The 16833-nt window shown below is 41.4% G+C and overlaps 1 protein-coding gene across 1 annotated transcript in view; it reads left to right on the forward strand.

Annotated features, from left to right (window-relative positions):
* The window catches only part of galnt9 (polypeptide N-acetylgalactosaminyltransferase 9), a 168675-nt gene extending 154137 nt beyond the window's left edge, over positions 1–14538 (forward strand). The window contains exons 9-11 of the mRNA XM_015972000.3: positions 1489–1584; positions 13650–13817; positions 13941–14538. Of these exons, the coding sequence (XP_015827486.3) occupies positions 1489–1584; positions 13650–13817; positions 13941–14087 (411 nt within the window). The 3' untranslated portion in view covers positions 14088–14538. The remainder of the gene's footprint in view (positions 1–1488; positions 1585–13649; positions 13818–13940) is intronic.
* Positions 14539–16833: the final 2295 nt, after the last annotated feature.

Genomic DNA, 16833 nt, shown 5'->3' on the forward strand with positions numbered 1-16833 from the left:
TTGGGTTCCATCCAAAACTGGATACTAAATGGTGAAAAGTGGGTACAAATAGTTCTGTGGCAAAATGAGTGCAAACTGACCAAAGCAGCAAAGACACGGTTTGGTCCTGCATGGGTCAAGCTGACCCGGACCTCCTCAGATGTAAGAAACAAGAGTAATGTTTTACTGTAGCCAGTTCAGGGCAGCTTGTCTTGGTACTACAGCAATGCAACATCATCACACAGAAATAGATGTGATTTCCTTTTAATGAGTTTTAATTAAACACTTATTAGTTTTCCATTCTTACTTGAGTGCCTTGGGCTTGGTTGTACACTTGGCACAGTGGGGGAACAAAACTGGCTTTAGGCACACTGAAGGATGGAGAACACTCCTGAGCCAGACACTACTCAGAGACGTGCTCAAATGTAACCTTTTTTTTCCTCACATCAATTTCAAAACTGGAAAAAACAGGAAGATCAGTGCACCCTGAATGCCAGAGAAAATCAGAATTACCTTTTATGTTCATCAAAGCTTTGTGAATTTACTCTGTTGTTTCCTCTGTCGCCTGTTTTTCCCGCCCTCTCTGGTATCCAGCTAATGGATTCCTCAGAGTGGCATCCACTCAAGTGGTGCTATTTCAAATCTGTCAACAAGCTGGGAAGCAGTTACCTTGTGTTGCCACACAGCTGCTGTAGCAGGAGCGAGTCTCATCTGTCACTGAGCATCAGCGCGGCGCTCCGCTCAGCCATGCTGTCCAGACCGGCCGAGTGGAACCATCCCTGACAACAGCGCATGATAGATGTGTCACAACCTGGAAATAAAGCTGTACACATTCAAATCACACAGAACTGCAGCTCATGCTAAATGCACGCCGTCATCTGGCTCAGAGAAGAGGAAGAGACAGAACGGAGACTGGTCACCATGTAATGACATCCCATCCTGCTCCTGCCATCACACTGAGTTAAGATACTGTGTAAACAGTTTGGAGGAGTCAGCATGGATCTACAGGAGGCCCCGAGGAACTGAATGCTGCAGACTCAAGGAGCTGAGGAACTATTCCACCTCTGCAGCAAACTAATGTATACAAAGAACTGATGTCTGGAAGTATCTGGACATTTCTGTTTGCTGGTTAGGAGTAAGCTTTGGACAATTAAGAGAAATAAAATAAAATGTGGGATATTTTAGTTAGATTATTTTCATATACAGTAAATAAATATGAAATATGTGAAACGCCTTATGTAACAGCTGATTTTCCATGATCGTATTCATTTACTTTGCTGTGGTAAGACAGATTCTAATTTCCCTCTGGGATTAATAAAGTACCTTTGAAATGAATTTGAATTGATTCAGATTTATAGACATTTTTCTGAGGGTGACTCTAAAGTTATGTGCCAGAAAACTGCAGTAATTATTGCATTCGATGAGTCTCTTCTTTTGATCTGATACAGAATGGATGAGCAGCATGTTGGGTACCACATTTGTTAAACTTTTCACGTTCTTCCTGTTCAGGTGAGAAACAGCAAGGCCAGTGGCTACTGTCTGGACCAAGGCTCTGAGGACGATGACAAAGCCATCCTCTACCCCTGCCACGGCATGTCCTCACAGGTCAGACTCAGCTGATCCACTGTTTATGTTCAACAAGCATCTATCAGATCGAACGAGTGATTCTTCCAAAACACAATTCTTATACATTCACTTTGTTTTACAGTTCCTAAAAACCCAGGTTAATTATTTACATACTAGACACTTGGAGCTATAAACCCAAAGACCATGACACAAAAGTTTTTGAACATCTCAGGTGTGTTCATGCTGTGTCGTAGTTCTAATTCCATGCTGTCGTTCTTTGTAAAACACAGAAACAGTTTCGTTACCTGTTTTGTCGCTATGTTTCGTCTGCGACTGCAGACTTCCTCAGGCTGACGCTGATGGTGGCGTCACTTCCTTCTCCGTTTATCAGCGGCCAGCAGAGGACGTTGTCGCCCTCTGCTGGCCGCTCTCCCCTCTCCGACGATGCAGTTCCATGCGCGGCCCAACGAGTAAACTCCATCGTCCCTGTTCATGGTCCCACATCCACGTCTCCTTATCTCGATAGCTTCTTTTATCCATCTTTTGTATTTCTGTTGTTCGGTGTTTATGATCCTTGTGTTGTCCCAGTCCATTATATGGTTTTCTCTTATGCAGTGATCTGTTACGGCTGACTTCTTTATTGTGCTTTCTGCTTCTTCTTTTGCTGCTCTTGTGTGTCTTCGACTTGTTTCTCTCTCACACTCCTTTCTATGTTCTATTGTTCGTGTGTTGAGTTGGCGTCCAGTTTCTCCTACGTATGTTTTATTGCAGAGTTTGCATGGGATTTCGTAAACGACTCCACATTTAAGTCCAGCTGGTATCTTGTCTTTTGGGTGTACTAGTCTGTTTCTAACTGTTGTGTATGGTTTTGTTGGTGTGTTTATGTTGTGTTTTTTCATTGTTCCTCTTATTTTTTCTGTTATGCCTTTGATGTATGGTAGGGTTATCACTGGTTTTGGTTCTTGTCTTTCTGGGTTTCTGGTTCTTTGCTTAGGTTGTTCTTTTCTTTCTGTTGTTGTTTGTTGTTTTCCTTTGTTTATTGCCCATGACGGGTATCCGGAGGTCTTTAAAGCGTGTTGTATGTGTTTGTCCTCTTGTTTACGGTCTCTTTCTTCGTTATCATGTTTGTTCGGTGATATAATGTTCTGATTAATGACATTTTGTGTATGGTAGGGTGTTCTGATGTCCATAATAGATATTGGTCTGTGTGTGTTGGTTTCCTGTATGTGTTTATGTTTAGGGTCCCGTCGGTCTGCCTGCTTATTTTCATGTCCATAAATGCTATGCTGCCTTCTGTTTCTGACTCATATGTGAACTTTATGCTGCCTGTGTCGGCAATGTTATTCAAGTGTTGTGTTAGTGTTTCTGTTTGACCTTTTGGTATGATTTCCAGTATGTCGTCTACGTAGCGTTTCCATAGTTTTATTTTGCAGTTTGGGGGGGCGGTGGCTATGGCTTTTTGTTCTAGGTCTTCCATGAAAAACTCGCACAGGGTGGCTGATAATGGGTTACCCATGGCAAAGCCTTCCACTTGTTTGTATATTGTGTCATCGTATGTGAAGTAAGTGGAGTTAGCTACCAGTCCTATCAGGTGTGCTATGTCATCTGCTGTGAGGTTTGTTCTTTTGTGTAAAGTCTTGTCCTGTCTGATTCTGTTAACTACTATGTCTATGGTCTTTTGGGTTGGTGTTTTTGTGAACAGGGATGTGACGTCATGTGAGATGAGTATATCGTTGTCTTCTATTGTGATCTCCTTCAGTTCTTTTGCCAATTCTATGCTGTTTTTGCAGTGTTGATCTGTGTTTCCTAATAACGGGCCGTAACAGATCACTGCATAAGAGAAAAACATATAATGGACTGGGACAACACAAGGATCATAAACACCGAGCAACAAAAATACAAAAGATGAATTAAAGAAGCAATCGAGATAAGGAGACGTGGATGTGGGACCATGAACAGGGACGATGGAGTTTACATGTTGGACCGCACATGGGACTGCATCGTCGGAGAGGGGAGAGCGGGCAGCAGAGGGCGACAACGTCCTCTGCTGCCCGCCGTTAAACGGAGAAGGAAGTGACGCCACCATCAGCGTCAGCCTGAGGAAGTCTGCAGACGAAACGTGGTGACAAAACAGGTAACGAAACTGTTTCTGTGTTTTAAAAAGAATGACAGCATGGAATTATGACACAAAAGTGTTTTGTAATATTAGATGTTTTCTCTTTGTGCTTCATGAAAGCTAAAATGTTGTTTTCTATGGTTTGTGAGAAATCCAAACTGCTTCTGTGGAACTCGACTAATGAATAATAGAAAATGCTCTGAATGAAGGGTGCCAGAGTTAAAAAAATATATAATTATAGAGATTAAACAAAAATATGTGGAACTGCAAAGACATATGAAAACTGTGCTTGAATTGTTAACAGCAAATGCTTTAAAATCCTGCCCAGATGTCCTTAAAGCCATTTAATTCTATGTGGGAGAGTTTTACCCAAAGTAAAGACGTCATAATGAGAGAAACAAAAACATTTTGACCCATAACAGTCAGCCCCCTGCTGTGGTTCATTCATTTAATGTCCCCCTAACCCTGACAAGGTCCAACCCAATCAATTAAACAACAGCACATCTGTAAGAGTTGCATTAGCTCCTGCTATGATAATATTTGCATCTCATCGGGCTTGTTTTCTGCATCACACACGTTGGAAAAGTTGGTCAAATATTCCTGAATGATCTGAATGAATTTTTCCCAGCATGCCCATCTTTAAGCTGCTCTGCATACGTAAGCAAATGACAGTTACTGAAAACAGAGGGAATCTATTTTGCACCAGAACGAAGGGTTGAAAACGCCACGAAAATAATTCTGAATCAGGGGTTTTGATTCATTACAAAGTTACCTGACAGCGACCTCAGCTCATTTTCCTCCACAACTCCACAGAGGTTGTGCCTTTGTCAGCAGCTTCCGGTTTCTCCTGTGATTCGACAATAACAAAGCTCCGTAAGCCACTGTCATATAGCTGAAATGAACAGAACAAAAGATGGTTCCACATCCATCTGCCTTCCATGATAAAAAGGGTCTGAGGTCCAATCTGTGTAGGAAATGTGCATTCATATGCATATATGTGCTAAAACCTTTCCTTTTGACCATATTTCCCTAGAGTTCCTTTAATGTGAGTCAGCAGGGAGGTTGTTTCAGGAGTTGAAGAGTTCTTGCGTGGTTTTCTGTCTGTGTCTTTTGTCTCTTCAAGTGATCCCAGATGGAGGACATAATGTTGAGATCAGGGCCCAGCGGGGGCCATGCCATCTGTTACGGAGCTCTATGTTTTTCTTCTTGCTGAGTGCAGTTATTTATAACCCTGCTGTATGTTTGCAGTCACAGTCACAGTGTGAAATAAAGAATCTGAGGCCAAAAGAAGGAACTCTCCACCAGTAATGCATCATGACAAAGATTTAAAGCATCCTCATTCACTTAATCGTGTTCAGGATGGGGGGGGGGGGGGGGGTACTCGGGGCCAGTATCCAAGGAAGAGGTGGGGTTTATCGTTGACAGGTCAGTCAGTCAACGAGCCAACACAAGGACGCACTACAGCACTCCAATCTAAAGACAGTTTAATGTCACCAACCAGCCTAGCAAGCACGTATTTGACTGTGGGAGGAAACTGGATTATCCCACACACGCACAGGGAGAACATTTCATTTGATTTCATTTATTTATTTATTCGGGACAGTGCACTTCAATAAACAATCACATACTTTGTATCGATCGAAAATGGGCCAGATTATAGCACAATTGCTAATTTACAACAGGATGACTAAATAAAACAAGTTACAATGTACAAATGAAAAACAGTCAGATAAAAAAAACATTCAAAAAATAGACAAACAACAAATAAGCAAGTTACTAAAAGTCCAAACATGTCTGGGAGCTTTTAAGGTTTGGTTTGAGTTGCTTTTTGAAGGCGCCATGGGTGGCCCACTCTGATTTTCACTGGGATATTGTTCCAAAATTGACTCCCTCTGACTGACAATGCCGTTTGTCCAAACGTTGCTTTCCTGTAGGGAATGTAAATGTCTCCTCTAGTGGAGGCTCTAGTACTAAAGCCTTTGTCTGGTCTTAGTTTGACATATGTGGAAAGTGGAGGTGTGGCTAGTCCATTAAGTATTCTGTAGATTAAACAGCTATTTTTAAACCTAATAAAATATTTAAAATTGAGCCTTTCCAAAATATTACAGTGATGAAAGGACAAAGGCTTTTAATCCAGGATTTTTAGACTTTTTGTATAATGTTTCTATTGGTTTTAAAAGTCCATCTCTGTGAATGAAAAAGACATCATTTGAGCTTTGAACCAGCAACCTCCTTGGTGTGAGATGACTGTGCTAACAAACACGACCATGCAAACTTTAAAAACTTTATGAATATTGAAAACTTTACAAGTTTTTGCATCCTTTTGCAAACGTTTTCATGTGCAGAACTTCTTTTTTAAATCATCATTGCTTTAGCAGAAGGGATGCAACATGTGTTTGTTATAGTGCAGGCAGGAGCGATTTAAAAAGCTAACTATTACGATGCAACCATTTTACTTTAAGTAAAACTTCACCTGGTGTTCTTATTTACAATAATGTCAAAGACAGTGGTTGTATTTAACCCTCTGGAGGCAGGCGCAGATTTGCAACGTTAAAACCTGCCTACCTGGTTACTCCACATACGTATTTCATGAGCATTTTTTTACTCAGAAGTACCCCTGAAGGACTTAGTTGTTTGTCCTTTTATCAAAAGTTATTTTAAGTCTGAGAGGGTTAAGATAAAGAAAACAATAAAGAAGCACATACCAAAATCAAGGATTGTAGGGGTCACAAGAATAAATATAAATAAAACAATAAAAACTAAAGTGGTTTGACATAAAGCTCAGAAATTCATTGTTCTGTGTGCAAAATGACAAAATATATCAGACAAAATTAAATTACATCAGTATTTACTGTGTATGTCAGGGTTTTATTCATGCTTTGAATTGGTATGATGGTACCAGGTGGACACAGGCACAGAGTATCAGGGCTGTTAAATGAGAAAATATACTGAAACATACTTCTGGCCAAGGTCACTGAGAAACATATTTTATATGTTATTTAAATCAGATCGGCCACTATGAGTTTCACATGCAGGCTGAACGTGAAAATAGTCTTTTACCACTATCTCCTGCGTTAGCCGCCGACAGAAAATAGACAAAAAACACTCGGAAGAGAAAGACTGTTGTTGGTTTAGCGTCCAGGAGAGAGCAGAGAACGTCTCGGTTAGTTGAAGCTAACCGTTAGCATTAGCAACTCCACAACACAGCAGAACTCCTCCAGGCTTGTGTTATTTGTGGAGATAAAACATCCACGCTGCAAAGCAAACAGAGTCCGTGGTAGAGTCACGTAGCTGTTAGCCAATCAGAGGAGATGTGTCTAGTCATCAGGAAGTAAGACTCCAAACACTGCCGCGTTCTGCACCTTTCTGCTCTGGCTAACTTTTTGCTCCTGAAACAGGAGCACAAGAGCTTTTCTCCCCATAGTTGCAATAATTTATACTAAAGACTACAGCAAATGTGTTGAAAAACAAGTGAACTTAGTCTTTAAATTTGCAATATTATTTAATAAACATTTATCAAGATGTAGCAAAATAAACGGATGTGTTCAGAAACAAAGATCCCCTAAAAATACTGAAACAGATGACTCAGGGTAGGGGAGACTTGTTGATTCATGTGCTTCATATTGAGAAATGAAAGTGATTCCTGAAGACAAACGTGTAAATGCTCTTCAGGCTCATTATTGTGTCATTAATTTCACACTCTTGTTTGCAAGTGACATGTTCATCATCTCTGATTTAATGGCGTAATAGGAGATGTTCACCTGGAGTCTTGCAAAGCTCTCTGCATCATTTTAACCCTCATCTCTGGGGGATGTCAACAAATAGAGATGAACTTTGCATCTTTATGCCATTCGATTACAGCGATGAGCAACATTACTCTAAGTCGGCAAAATTAAATTTTGTGGGTTGCTAGGATTTTGCATTTCTTTTAACTTTTGCTGCCTGTGAATAAAATATCTGGCCTAGATAAGTTTTGCAGTGCTCCTGAGCAACGAGCCCCAGTGATGCACCGATATGAAATTCTGGGGCCGATACGATACCCGATATTGAGATCAGTGTTATGGCCGATAACCAATACCGATATCCTGACATTAATGCTTCTAAAATCATCAGATTCTGTATCACAACACACATATTTACTCTTTATAATCACTGTGACATGATTAAACAAATACACATCACCCCCCTCATCCTCTGAAACAGGCAAACAACTGGTGACGAGATGGAAAAATATCAATTGATAATATCGGCCCATTATTTTTTATAGGACTGATACTGATATTTTAAAAAACAACTAACATCGGCCTGCGATGGACTGGCTCTCTGTCCGGGGTGTTTCCCGCCTGATTGCTCATTGACCGCTGGAGATAGGCACCAGCTCCCCCTGCGACCCTATGGGCAAGCGGGTTCAGAAAATGGATGGATGGATGGATGGATGATGGATGGACGAACGGACGGATGGATGGATGGATTGACAGACGGACGGACGGATGGATGGATGATGGACTAACATCGGCCGATACCGATACTGATGCCGATATATTGCCCATCCCTAATAGCAACCTATTGTTGTTAAAGCTCACTTTTGTTCAATGACTGAGTGCAAAGAAATCATCTTCAAACCCTTTAGCCTCTCTCACATAAGAAAGAAAGTCCTCATGGGGTCATTTTTGTTTCACAACAATGAATCTGCAAATTCCATATATGAAGTGGTAAAACCAGCATAAAATACTTTAGAATATGTTTAATCGTTCTACTCCTGTTGGTTACCGTAATTTCCGGACTATAGAGCGCACCTCAATATAAGCCGCACCAACAAAAAAAACAAGGTTATCTACACACACACACACGCCGCACTCAAATACAAGCCGCGGCGCAGCAGCCACATGCAGGTCTCCGGCGCATGTATGGCCATAACAAAAGATAATTAGACAGAAAGACGCTACATGGATGTTTTTTGTTGTTTTAATTCAACAAAACAAATTTTAAACATGGGTGAACGTGACAGCAAGTTTAGAAAAGAAAACAGCACTGATAGCATTCATATTTCTGGATGGTTATAAAATAAAAAAAGAACTGACACATTATTACCAGTAATTTGCATGCATGTTTAGAAGAAAAGAACAGCGCTGACACAGCATTAATAAGCCCTGGAAGATTAGAAAATAAAAACTGCACACAAAACATGCCTGGTTAGTAAATAAAACACACTTGCCTACCAGAAGAAGTCATTCGCTCTCATCTTCCTCTTGCGCACTAAAGCCATTAAAGTCCTCTTCTTCAGTGTCGGAGTTGAACAGCCTCAGAAGAGCTTCGTCACATACCTTTTCTGTGGCGATGTCCGTGTTGCTGTCATCATCCCCGGGTGAAGCTGGCTTGAATGAGTTCTTCCCGTTGCCGTCTCCAGCACCGAACCATGGATTCATTCATGCCAAGCTTAGGGCGGCAGCACTGTTTCCCTCCTTTACTGCCAGATCGATGGACTTCAACTTAAATGCAGTATCATATGAACTCATACGAGTAGATACCATGATGAGGGGGTATGGATTTCAAAAAAATTCTTCGTCGTGCCGGCTGCTTGCATGTGCTAAATTAAAATGAGCACTTTCTTCGATTTCCACTTTTGACTTCCACCTGTTTCACTTTCTGCTAAAGCGCCCCCTGGCAGGTGAAGGAAAATCTTCAGTAAAGCTGCACCTCATTATAAGCTGCACGGTTCAAAGCGTGGGAAAAAAGTAGCGGCTTATAGTCCGGAAAATACGGTAATTTTCACTTCTGCTCTTAAAAAAACTGTTGTTTTTTTTTTTGCAGTTAAAGCTAAGCCTTGAGTTTGTTTTGCTTAACAACTTGTCCCTTTATCATAAAAATGTATTTCATGAAAACAAATTTACTTATTTATGTCTAAACAAAAACAAGAAACATACAGGCTGATTGTCAGTGAGACAGGAAACCTGCTCTGCAGCTCAAATCTGTTCAGAGATTTCACTTGTTCCTTTATTTGCCTTACATTTGAAAAAGACTGCAGTTAAACAGCATAGCTCAGGAATAAAAGTAAAGAATAATCCATTTATTCATGTATTCATTCATCTATTTAGTCGGCGTGTCTGTCATTGTGACTAAACCAATCGTGCTGAAGTGGAAACGATACACATTTGCTCAAGGTCCAAACAAATCAGACTGAAGAGCAAATTTAGTCCGATAACAGTATTGTTAGCCATCAAGATGTGGTTTTATTTTTATTTTATGTTATTCTTTCCCTACTCAACTTTATCTTTCTCCCTGAATGAGTCGATCTTCTTCATAACTCAGCTGAATTGTGCTATGCCATGGGGTCAAGATCGCAATTAGAATCATGAGCTACTTTACTAATTTTATTCAGGCTTTTACACTTGCTGTAGCTAACTGCTATAAAAGTCACAGACCTGAAATGTCTCTTTCTCCATCATGAGCTGACTTATAAACTAACACATTTTAACTGTTGCCTCCTTCAGATCGTTCTTAATCCATGATCGACGTGTGTTCTGCTTTGAGTGATAATATAAATGTACCAACACGGGATGGTGGGTCAGTTTTCACCCACTTTTAATCAACTTAGAGGTAGAGACGAGAAAGGCATGTGATACAGTAAAAGAAGCTGAGATCACTTTGCATATAGGCTGTGAAACCAGCCGGCAGCAACATTTAAAAGCATACAAGACTAAATAAAAGCATTTTTGAGAAGAAAGAAGCAGAATCTGATGCAACGGCTGAGTCGTTGTGAGTCACCACACTGAGATCACTCTTCACACGGTCCTGTGAGCTCACCGCATCAACCAGCATGATATGATTCACTTGTCAGCTGTAAAGGGGAGGTGTTGTTTACATGTTAAACTGCCAGATTACCTTCAGAATGTGAGACTGATGAAGTCATACAGTAAACAACTGCTTCAGGTGATCAAGGTAATTTCAGCTAGAGGAGGCTCTTTAAAAATATTGAAAATATTTTTATATTCATTACATATGATTATAATCAGTCACTCTGAGTTTTTCATGCAGGCTGAACATGAAAATAGTCTCCTACACCTATCTCCTGCATCAGCTTCTGATAGAAAATAGACGGTGAAACTCTAGGATTAGAAAAGCTTGACAGATATACGTCACATTGTCAGTTAACATTCATGGACTCACCCATCTTGACTCACGACAGGGAAGGCTGATGTTGGTTTAGCGTCCAGGAAACAGCAGAGAATGTATCAGCTAGTAGAAGCTAACCGTTAGCATTAGCAACCCCTCCACACAACAGAACTTGTGTTATTTGTGGAGATAAAATGCCAACGTTGCAGAGCAAATGCAGTCAGAGTTGAGATGTCTAAATATCAGGAAATAAGACTCCAAATCCTGCCGTCTGAAGCTCAACTATCTTGTAGTTCCTGAAACAGGTGCACTGGAGCTTTGTTTCCTGCACTGGAGTTTTGTTTTTGTAAACATGAAGTTAGATGTCAATCGTTTCAAAACCTGAAGAACAAGCCGACCATTTCTAAATCCTGACTAAGAAAATTGTGCAATTGAAAAGAAGTGGTTTTGCAACATTTATGTCAAATTAGCAGTAAGAACCTCAGTGCGCGCACACACACACACACACACACACACACACACACACACAGTCTGTTCCTCCAGCAACATTAAAAGCTGAATCTGCTGTTGTTCTTTTTGCTGACTGGTGCCTGCTGCACAGCTTGAGATGAAAAGCTTCTTAGGTTTTTGAGATGTTTATTTGGAAGAATTTCATTCAGATTCCCATGTTTCCGTTCTCCGTGTTCCATCACAGGCTTCCAGGCTAAATGTTGAAGGAATATACAATCAGTGAACGAACAAGGCATTTGCACTTATCTCTAATCACGTGGTGAAATGAACTAAATCAAGCTACTAGCTAAAAGAAAAGAACTTTACAAAAGAATGACACAGCTGACAGGCATTGCTTTAAGAGTAATTCCCTACAAAAGTCTCATTTTTAACAAATTAGAATATAAAATACTACCAGAATAAAGTGTAACTCGTTAATGATATGGATTATATAATCATAGTCCCTGGATTAAATCTGCATTACATCAGGATTTCTTCATCAAAACAACTTTGTTTAACTTTAAAGCCTCTTACTGCTCCACTTCATCCATTTACAGATTTTCACTCAAATGATTCACTTAATACAGATAAATGCACATTCTAAAGGTTTTATTGCGTGTGTTCCTACGGTGACAAGTTAATGTGCCATTAAACGGGAACCTTTGTGGTTTTTGTTTGACTTTAACTCGAGATGAAAACAACAAGGTTATCTTCGCTTTGAGGATGTTTTTTTTTTAGTCCTCCAGTCAAACCTGGAGGATTTCTAACAAATGAGACTCGTGTGTAAAGAGAAGTACGTCTTTGGAAAAAAAGAGATAAGTTTCATCAGTCTGCAAATCTGTTGATGGCAAAGCTAAAGTCTCTGTGTGTGTGTGTGTGTGTGTGTGTGTGTGTGTGTGTGTGTGTGTGTGTGTGTGTGTGTGTGTGTGTGTGTGTGTGTGTGTGTGTGTGTGTGTGTCATTTGCAGAGATCATCCCACTGTTATCTCTTCTGAATCTTGTGAAATGGATCCTGTTCAGTCACAAAGCCTCTGTGTGAAATATTAAACAGCGAAGGATCAAGTTTTGGATTTGAAAACTAATAATATCTAATTGAGCCGTGGTTTCCATCCTCTATTGTACAATCACACAATGTATAAGCATATTATTTTAATTACTGTTTGAAACTGAAGAAGTGCTGTAAAACAAACCCTGTGTTTTTGGCCAGAACTACAAGATTTAAAATGTAAAATTTGCAATAGATTATTATTTCATTGTGTGGAATTAAATGAAAAAGTTGTGTAGAACTAAAGTTAACTAAAACTGTAAAATCTGGAGCCAGATTGTTGCAGGTGTTTAGGAATAATTAACTATATATTCAAATGACATATTAATTTAATCCTGTTTGCTTTTTCACATTCACTCTAAACCGGGAGGAGACTTTTCTAGATCCCATCCTTCTGTGAGTCAAAATTGCAAAAATAATTGTACTGACTTCTTTTTTCTTGTTCTTTTAATTGTTTTCTTTTCTTTCTTTTTTCTTTTTTTGTACTCCTCAAAATAGAGAAAAGTAGCATTAGAAACAATCTGAACATGCAAAAAGTTGTAAAAGTAGCAGCAGTTTCTACAACGATATTAACAGTTAGGGCAAGAAATGGCCCCTGGGCCACACTTTGGATGTACTGTCCCTAAAAAGTCACATAATAATTTAAATAAGTCAGTTCAAGTCAAGATGGCAGAAAAAGGGCAAAACACACCGATGGCATGGGATGAACATCGTAAAATATTATATTTAGTTGTGGCCTCCTCAGGCTTTCTGGTGAAACATTCAGGAATATTAATGTGCTATCTCCTAAACTCATCTTCTATGTATTCTTACTTCCTGCTTGGACATCTGGGCTGTTGTGGCTCTTCTCTACTTTCATAGCAGCTTTTCTTTGTGTTTGTGAGGGATCAAGTGTAATTAATGTGTACATGTAATTTAAACAAAAAATTTAACGTTTCAAGTAATTGGACGTTGTCTTCATCCTACTTTGGCCTGCTCCATTAGCCTATACTGATTCTACTATGAAAAAAATTGATTTTGACTTCAGAATGTAAACTCTGATTTGGTTTGATTTGATTATGGCATTGTTCCATAACGAAGCCTCGTGAAAGGTTGAGTTGTGATGGCCTCTTATTGCTCTTAGCTTCATTTGTCTCATCCGTTGTCACATTTTCCACTGGTGGTAAATGCTGTTCTTAAACACAAACAATTGTCGTTCTCTTGATTTCGCATTTCTGAATGCTCTGTATTCTAAACTCCAATATTTCCTCTGCTAGACAAGCTTCAGAACTGTGTTTGTAAACCTGACTGCAGAGCTGGACGCTCACAGAACTTGGCCTAACCATTTAATTGAACTCTCTAGCTTGCCCGCTACTCGACAGAGGGCCTTCTGCAGCTTGGACCTCTGGGGTCGACCACCTTCCTGCCTGACACAAAATGCCTCATTGATGACGGAAGAGGACGGACTCCCAGTCTGAAGAAATGTGATGTCGTCTCCAGGATTTCACAAAGGCTTTGGGACTTCACACAGGTGAAGATGTTTGAAAAGAACAAACTCTGAGCTTCTTAGATTGATATTTTTAAAGACAGCAAATATTAACACATGAATAATAATGGATGCAATACAATGTTTTTTCTGCTCTTTGTTCTTCAGAATGGTCCAATCATTAACAGAGACACTGGTCGGTGTCTGGAAGTGGAAATGTCCAAAGATGCTAACTTTGGTCTGCGCCTGGTGGTCCAGAGATGCTCGGGCCAGAAGTGGATGATACGAAACTGGATTAAACATCCCAGACACTGATAGGACAGAGCAGTGCTTTGTTATATTTGGGCACGTTTTCAGTCACAGTGGGTTTTTGAATTGTGGAGCATTCAGGAAAGAGCTGGAACAAGTGTTGCTATAATGTGTTGGTTTTCACACTAAAGACTTAATGGCACACTGAGCTCTCCTCAGCACCCAGATCGTTTCTTACACTTAGCCCTAAATAAGAATATGATCAATCCTTCTGTTCGCCTGAGCTCCACAATCACACCAGACCTTAAGTCCAACTGCACTGTTAGAAACGGCCCACACCTCTGACCTTCAGCCATATGTATAGAACACATCAGCTTTGTGTAGTCTCTAACACTGGTTCAAAATCCTACGGTAGGGCCTCTACTGTAAAAAAAAGTCTCGCATCACTGAAGAAAAGAAGTCGTGCTGGTGCTTATGTGTTCATTGACTTTTTTTGCGGGGCACACTGAGGTAAATTAGGAGAGATAATTGCTGTCAGTGGCTACGTGGAATGGATTTCCTTCAGAGGAAATTTGAGGAAATGGCTGTGAACATAATGTGGTGCCCTGGCCAGGTGTGTCATAGGATTTAAAGGGGCTGGCCATCGTCCAGTCAGGGGGAATTTCACCTGCTCTCCCACAAACCACCACACGTCTTTGTTTCTTCAGACCTGAGCGCTCACAGTGGACAAGAGCAATCATGTGCCTTTTTATTTTATTTTCTTTTTCAGATTCATCTGACCAGGGAATGTCAACCCCAAAAGCATGTAAAAATTATTTGCTAATTAAATTATAAACTAAAGCAGTCTAATGATAGTAATATATTGTAAAAAGTGGAAAGTTGATATCTGTCCTCTGATAACAATTAGGATATTAAAATCCTTTTTATGACCTGTCTGTGTTTTCTCCAGGACTCACTGGTTTGTTGATTTCCTGTCAACATTACCACTGTTTAAAAAAAAACACATATTCTCTTTTTTTCCATTGTGAGACCAGCTGCTAACATGACTTCTTGTTCTTTGTTGTGCCAGCTCTTAGAAACAGCTCAAGTCTCCATCAGACTTCTGGCCTTGTGCACTCTAATTGCTCTCGTCCACCCACTGGAGAGAGAGTATTCAGAAGGCAGTCAGTCTCCCACTGATTGTGCTCACAGAGGGAGAACAGAGCTTTCAAGTCATGTTTTATTCCACAGGTGCAGTCAGAAATTAGGTGGATGCAGGTTCACAACATGGGATGTTTTAAAGTGTCTGTTTTCCTCTAGCTTTAAAGGGGACATTTCATGCAAAACTCACTTTTTCCATCCTTTTGTGCTGCCATGTGGGTCTCTGATGCCTCTTTCAACACTCCAAATGTGAATAAAATCCATCCAAATGTTTTCTGTCAGTGTTTGGTTTTAGGAATTTTGTGCCTAAAACCACCCGTTTCAAAGATTCCCCATCTGTGATGCCACAAATGGGGAAAGCAGAATAAAACCACCCCTGAGAGGCAAGAGAGAGTTGCTGCTGGAGGAGCAGCGGCTCTTCTCTGAGCCCCTCCTGGATATCAGAGCTTCTCAGCTTATAGCAGCCTGAGCTGGGGAGGGGTGGGCGTGGCCAGCTCGAGCTTGTTTTCAAAAAGCTACAATGGCATATCTGCAAATTGTCTTAAAACTTTGTTCCCATGCCCCTCAAAACCAGTGTTAGGAGTAAGTGTCACGAACAGAACTCGGAAGACCCGTGAAGACGCCAAACACAGAAAAGTAGATAAAAAATGTATTTTATTTGGTGCAGAGACTGTGAACTATGGAGACAGGGACATAGACTCTGGGAACTCTGGAGACAAAGACTCTTGAACAGGCTGGACCTGAACCTCGTGGACGGTCTGGACCTGAACCTCATGGACGGGCTGGACCTGAGACGAAGCCTGGTGGATGGGCTGAGCAGGATGCTATGCGTCCTCCGGGACCACTGCTGTATCAGGATGTGATGCGACCTCCGGGACCACCGCCGAAGCCGGATGCGATGCGACCTCCGGGACCACCGCTGAAGCCGGATGCGATGCGACCTCTGGGACCACCGCCAAAGCCGGATGCGATGCGACCTCCAGGACCACCGCCGGAGCAGGATGCGGTGCGACCTCCGGGACCACCGCCGGAGCAGGATGCGGTGCGACCTCCGGGACCACCGCCGGAGCAGGATGCGGTGCGACCTCCGGGACCACCGCCGGAGCAGGATGCGGTGCGTCCTCCAGGACCACCGCCGGAGCAGGATGCGGTGCGGGTGGGTGGTGTTTGGATGGGGGTTGTTGGCGACTGTTCCGGCGTCGGCGTCAGGTGGAGGGAGAGACGGCGTCAACAGGGACACGGGAAAGGGAAAGGAAACCGGATCTGATGGGAGCAGGAGAGTACTGATGTCCCGGGACAGACAGTGGATATGGACGAGGTGACCTGATGTCCTGGGGGTGTGGATTCTGAGGCATGAACAGGAGACGAGCAACGGCCAAAGGTCTCCTGCAGACACCTGGCAAACTCCCAAAAGGACACTGATCAGGACGGACGCACCAAAATATAATCCATAGCCCACACCAGGGCGTTACTACCCAGATTGGATATCATGAACGAGACCTTTTCATGATCCGAGGAAGCCAGGTCCAAATAACGAGCGCAGGCTTCAATATAAGTCCAGCAAGTTTCTGGGTCTCCACAGTATCTGTAATGGAGAGTTGTTGGTGTAGTCCAGGATTCTGCTGGATCCATATCAGGTCAAATGAAAAGTTGGAAAAAAAAACTCCCAAGT

Source organism: Nothobranchius furzeri, chromosome 17 (genome assembly GCF_043380555.1).
Source record: "Nothobranchius furzeri strain GRZ-AD chromosome 17, NfurGRZ-RIMD1, whole genome shotgun sequence".
NCBI classification, from domain to species: Eukaryota; Metazoa; Chordata; class Actinopteri; order Cyprinodontiformes; family Nothobranchiidae; genus Nothobranchius; species Nothobranchius furzeri.